Below are 5,534 nucleotides of genomic sequence, written 5' to 3'. Positions count from 1 at the left end.
GTCATCAGAATATTTTGCTGAAAAGGGGCATCAGAAAACTTCCCGTTGCCACGAGTACCGATAACCAGATGGAGCGTCCCATTTTTGTCGAACGTCTTAATTTAACGGAGGGTCCTCTCCGTCGTCCAAAGAAGCGACCCGCATTGAATTAAGATTTGAGGCAATTTGAATGAATTTGCCTGGGACAACATAGAAGAAGTAGTAGAAAAACATCAACGGAGAGTGGTGCGTTTGTAGAGGGTTTAGATATATTGCAGAGGAAAAAATGCGAGAGGAATGGATATAAAGGTAGCCCCCTTTTGGTCATATTTGTTGATCTTCTTCCTTGCGGTGTTGGTTGTGAATTTTTATTGCTCCTGCTGTTTTTTTTCTTTTGTTGCCATTACCTGTTTACTTGGTTTTATCCTTGGCTGCTTCTGCTCTTTTATTATTATTATGCTTATTGTTATTTTCTCGTGGGGAGACATCATGGAGGTGGGCAATCGAGTTCATGACCCGTGTGTCAAGGTAAGTCTTGAATTGGAGAGTCTGCTTCAGCACCACTTTCATAATAGACAGCATTCAAAGAGAGTCTTGAAGGACCACCTGCGTGAAGCTGAATTGGAAATAACTCATCTTCGGCTGAGTGTCTCCGCGTATGCGGAGCAGCTAAAGCAGGAGCGCACCAGAGCTGAGGCTCTTCAACGCGACATGGAAAATGCTCAGCGATGTCACGCCGCTGAGCTCATGAACCAAGATAAAAGAATTAGAGAAAGATTGTGTGATGTAGATGCGCAGGCTCGACTTCTCGTGGTTAAAACGGAAGAGTGCGAACGCCGTTTACAGAGTCTGCAAGAAAAAGAGACGGAACTTTTGAATCGTGAAGCTAATTTAAGGTCTCATCAGGCATCTTTTGAGGCTGGGATCATACCGGCGCAACGACAAGCTGAAGCGGAAAGAGCTCGTATGCACTACGCACGGGAAAAAGCTGAACAATTTCTGGAGGAAGCGAGGGTATCTGCTCTAGCTACGGAAGAGAGAAGACATCAACTTGAAAAGCTGTACAATATAGAAATGCGGTGTTTTGGGGTTGAAAAGGAAGAATCAATTCGGCGGATGCATATCATGCGACAAGAAATGTTAGGGGCTGTTTGCCTGATTTCTTCGCGACAGATGCATGCAGGTCTTGCTGAAAACAAGGCCGCTGAACGGATCCGGATACTTGAACAAGAATTAGCTTCTAGAAAAGACGTGTGTGAGATGCGGGAAAAGGAGTTGTATTCACGGCACCAACGGGAACGGCAACACTTAAAAGATGAGAAGGATCGTTTAATGTCCATGAAGGAGGCGATGCGACAGGACTATAGAATTGTATTGGAAAGCATTCATCTTTTGGGAAATGAATGCTCCACAGAACCTGAACGGCTACAGGTTAATGCATTGAGAGACCTTGAAAAACTCCTCTTTTCCATGTTAGATGATCAACACTTGGGTCTGGACAAGAAGCTGTAAAGTTTCACGTTTATTATTATTATTTGTAGGTTTGTATATACATATATTTACATATATTTGCCTCTGTGTTCTTGAGTGACCTGAGCAATTGGCCGTGAGTTTATACTACACCGCTTTTCAAAGATGAGTTCTTTTTTTTTTGGCGTGTTGTTGGTGACAATGGAAACGCAATCATCGCTCTTATGTATCTAATCATCTTTTTTTTAAAACCTTCTTTTCCAAAAAAAATTCTTCTTTATGCTATCCTGTAAAAGAAGATAGTGGGATTGAGTGTTTCCAGCCAGATGGCGTACCGGCGGAAATCTCCCCCTGTTGCACAGTTAAGTCTATTTCGCCAATTACAGTTGATGTGCAATGCCACTTCTTTGGGTTTGCCCTTTCAAGTTCATAACGCACAGTCATTGTTGGACCAGTTAAAAATAAATAATGCTGCAACGTATGCTCAGTTTACGAGGAATGCTGCCCGTCAGGATTTTTTTTCCAGGCGAGTGGTTGGTGGCTCTAGTGACTGCGCTCTCATAACAGATGCCCCAACATTTACTCTACCCCTTCCAAAGTATTTTATTAATCCTTCTGACACGGCTGAGGATTTTGTGCCTCGCGTATTTTATCATGGCTCCATGGTGAAGCGCGGAGCCGAGCTCCGTGATGAAAGCTACCTCCCACGTTGTGGATTGACTGGACTGTTTTTTTCACGGGAGGAGGTTGTAGATAACCTTCAAGCGGCCGCTGCCGAACTGGGATTTAAGTCACCGTTTTGGATTCGAAACGACCACCCAGCACTCGGCAACTTTCTTGAGCTTAAAGACGGGAGTGAAGCGATATGCCTAAGCCTCACAGCGGCCATCACAAGTATAGATAACGTAGAGTCTTTTCACGAGGACCTTTGGCACCCTGTTCTTCGGCAGGCAGTTGGCTCAAAAGGGCCTGCGTTTGGAGACGATGTTCCGCTTGGGATGAACGCCTTTTCGGGCTTCGTTACAAAAAACCCTTTTGTGCAAAGCTTGCCTAATCGTGGCGTCTGGATCTCCCAGGAACAGTTCCTTCAAAACAATTTACAGCTCAAGAGGAAGGCATGTGCCTCACCGGGCAACCCATTTGTGCTTGTCGAGGCGGAGCAATGGGAGATGCACAATGCGGACCAACTCAGTGTTCCTGGAAGATTAGCCTTACAGCGTTCTGTGGACAAAAGTTCTGAAAATGTTTCCGCTTTCTCATGATAAATGACAGACATGGATTTTTTATAGAATAGAAAGACAGTTGTATCAGATGCGTGAATTTGAAACAACGGAATAACGGAAAGGAAAAGTTACATTCACACCTCACAGACGACAACCTCTTTTTTTTTTGTTGTGTGTGTGTTTCTGTGCGTGCTCTGCTGGTTCTGCCCACCATACAATGTTACCGTGTATAGCGTCTGCTAAACATATATATATATATATTCCATTTCCTTGACTTGCTGTAAATGTCTGCAATAACCATCACATGCAGCAACTATCATATTGCCAGCAAAGAGTTTAACCGTAAGGGCCCACATCTGAGGATGGTAAACAGTGTTATGGCAGCTCTTGTGGGGTATGGGGCGAGCTGTGTTTCTACCTTCGTTCTGTATCCCTACCGGGACTACACGAAGATCTTTCGTGTGAATCCGTTTACCAGCCTGGACCCAATTCAATACGCGCTGGCGCGGTACAAGGGGATGATTTTAAATCCATCGCAACCTTTGCTTCTTGCATTGCCATGGGGTCTTCTCTATGGTGGGTTTGCGCTCGGATCTGGTGGGTTGTTGGGGGCGCTCGCCGCTGGAACGTTCCATGGCATGGGCAAGGTAGCTGTTCGAACCATTGCTCGTCGCGTAGGTGGCCCGCGTAGCAGATACGATGCAGTGACCTATAGATCTCTTATTCACTGCTTGCAAGAGAGCACCAGGCAATACGGGATTCTATCGTTTTTCTCCGGAGTGTCGGCCACGATGCTTATTTCAGCTGTCTGGCACGGTGCCTCGTTGGTGGCACTGCAGCGCTCGAGACACGATGGTTTTTTTTGGGGCATGGTGGGACGCGTTTCGTGTGCATGCTTTTTTAACATTTGCCACCAATCCCATACGCAATACCTTTCGATCGGCTTTGCACAATACAGAACGCGCTGGTGGCGTGCGTAGCATGTCTGTCTTTTTGGCGGGGGAAGCCGCTGTTTTTAGGGAGGCTGGGGGTGTGATGACGAACATGTTGCGAACCATGGGCCTGCCTTTTTTCCTCGAGGGCGTTCTTCGAACCACGTTCAAGTCCTCTGTTCCATTTGGATTGACATTCGCACTGTTCTTGGCATTCGGAGGCTCACTGCCAGGGCAGGGCGGAAGAGGCAGTGATGGACACCGACAATACCATCATCACCATATGCCGCTTCGTCGCTTCGCGTGAGTGGTTTGTGCAACGTTACAGTTTTCACCTTCTTTCCCGGTTTCCTTTCGTTGTTGGGATCTCCTTGCCTCCACCGCTTGGACAACCTTGTCTCATTGCGACTTTGTATTGCCTTTAACTCTGCACTTTATTTATTTATTATTTGACCTGCTTTTATTGTTTTCCTTCTACTCTTCTTGTTTTTTTTTTTTCGTTTCCTACTTTCTTGCAGGCTTGCCAGTAGGACTTCATCATGTTGCGCCGCTCACTTGTTTGCAAACAGATGCTGAACAAGGGGCCAGCACGGCCCGGCCCTATGCTGTATGGCTGGGGGCGTACAGAGCAGAAGCGACGTCTGGAGTACGAGTCCGTGGAGTCCAAGTACCACAAGCGCGAGTTCAACAAGAACTGGGACCTTGCCGGTGTGGAGCAGCGTTATACTGACTTTATGGTGGTGCGTACCTACTTCTCTCTTGGGACACGTTGGGGGACGTGGGTGTACAACATGCTTCAATTCTACGTCCTTGCGATGCTCCCCGTGTTTGTTTTTATGCACACGCTACACAAAAATGTGGAGTGGTATGACGAGCGTATTCGCCTTGCCGCCTGGTGGTAGTGCAACAAATGATTAGGAATTTTATTAGGACTTTAGTAGCAGTTAGTCTGTGTGGGAGACGGTTTTTTTCCTCTTCAAATAGGAAACTGATCTTGTAGGGAAACGAGGTTCGGGCACAAGTGTTTTTTTTTCCTTCTTTGTGTGTATGTAGTGTCTGCTGCTTACTTGCGGCAATTCGTTTGCCCGCCATTTACTGTTGTTTCTGTTTCGGCATGCTCTTTTCTCCCTTTTTGTCTTTTCTTCATTTTCCTACTTGCCCTTTTGGCTTCAGCGTTGTTTGGGTGGAGGTGGGGAGCAAGCTGCACTTAGATGGGACTGCTGTCAATAATCCGCAAAACGAAGCGAAAGGAGCGCGAGATGCGCATCCTTATGCTGGGCCTGGACAACGCCGGAAAAACGACCTGCATCAAGAAATTTTGCGGAAAAGACACCAGCTCGATTAGCCCTACACTTGGGTTTCAGATTACCGCTTTCTCCCTGCATGGCTGTACGCTGAACATATGGGATGTTGGGGGGCAGCAGTCGTTGCGTAGTTACTGGAGAAATTATTTTGAGAGCACCGATGGCTTGATCTGGGTGGTGGATAGCAACGACGTGGCACGGCTGGAGGACTGCAGGACGGAGCTTCATGCACTCCTTCAAGAGGAGCGGTTGGCGGGTGCGAGCCTGCTAGTGTTTTTAAATAAGCAGGACCTCCCTGCGGCGCTCACTCCGGAAGAAATAGCACGACAGTTAGACATTGACGTCATTAAAAAAGGGAGGCGACACGTCCAGCTGTGCACATGCAGTGCAAAGACAGGTGACGGATTACTAGAAGGGATGGAATGGATCGTGCGAGACGTCTCCAACAGGATGTACTTTGCGAGCTGACTGCGGTGACGGTTGTATCTTGACAATTGCGTCAGCGCGGTGCCCTCCCGCTCACTCACACTTTTTAAAAAGTTTAATTCCCCATTATAGAGAAAACGTTTTTGCGACTCACCGTTGGAACACCCACCTCTTACTATTGGTGGGATGGGTTTCTTGTC

General features: G+C 47.0%; 5 protein-coding genes across 5 annotated transcripts; all 5 read left to right on the top strand.

The window, feature by feature from the left end:
• Window positions 1-435: 435 nt before the first annotated feature.
• Window positions 436-1,491, top strand: Tco025E_08089 (uncharacterized protein; the record flags this gene model as incomplete). The annotated part of the gene is made up of 1 exon (XM_029374946.1): window positions 436-1,491. The coding sequence occupies one exon, from the start codon at window positions 436-438 to the stop codon at window positions 1,489-1,491; it is 1,056 nt and encodes a 351-aa protein (XP_029225053.1).
• Window positions 1,492-1,775: 284 nt separating this feature from the next.
• On the top strand, window positions 1,776-2,711 carry Tco025E_08088 (uncharacterized protein; the record flags this gene model as incomplete). The annotated part of the gene is made up of 1 exon (XM_029374945.1): window positions 1,776-2,711. The coding sequence occupies one exon, from the start codon at window positions 1,776-1,778 to the stop codon at window positions 2,709-2,711; it is 936 nt and encodes a 311-aa protein (XP_029225052.1).
• Window positions 2,712-2,956: 245 nt separating this feature from the next.
• Tco025E_08087 (uncharacterized protein) lies at window positions 2,957-3,652 on the top strand (the record flags this gene model as incomplete). Its single annotated transcript, XM_029374944.1, has 1 exon — window positions 2,957-3,652. One exon carries the CDS (start codon window positions 2,957-2,959, stop codon window positions 3,650-3,652), a length of 696 nt encoding a protein of 231 aa, XP_029225051.1.
• Window positions 3,653-4,206: 554 nt separating this feature from the next.
• On the top strand, window positions 4,207-4,506 carry Tco025E_08086 (uncharacterized protein; the record flags this gene model as incomplete). The annotated part of the gene is made up of 1 exon (XM_029374943.1): window positions 4,207-4,506. One exon carries the CDS (start codon window positions 4,207-4,209, stop codon window positions 4,504-4,506), a length of 300 nt encoding a protein of 99 aa, XP_029225050.1.
• A 309-nt stretch (window positions 4,507-4,815) lies between these two features.
• Window positions 4,816-5,376, top strand: Tco025E_08085 (ADP-ribosylation factor; the record flags this gene model as incomplete). The annotated part of the gene is made up of 1 exon (XM_029374942.1): window positions 4,816-5,376. One exon carries the CDS (start codon window positions 4,816-4,818, stop codon window positions 5,374-5,376), a length of 561 nt encoding a protein of 186 aa, XP_029225049.1.
• Between the last annotated feature and the right edge of the window lie 158 nt (window positions 5,377-5,534).

This window comes from Trypanosoma conorhini (assembly GCF_003719485.1).
Source record: "Trypanosoma conorhini strain 025E chromosome Unknown Tco_14.4_contig_00696, whole genome shotgun sequence".
NCBI classification, from domain to species: Eukaryota; Euglenozoa; class Kinetoplastea; order Trypanosomatida; family Trypanosomatidae; genus Trypanosoma; species Trypanosoma conorhini.
The sequence above is the reverse complement of the archived record's forward strand: the minus strand, read 5'-3'. Positions and strand labels throughout refer to the sequence as shown.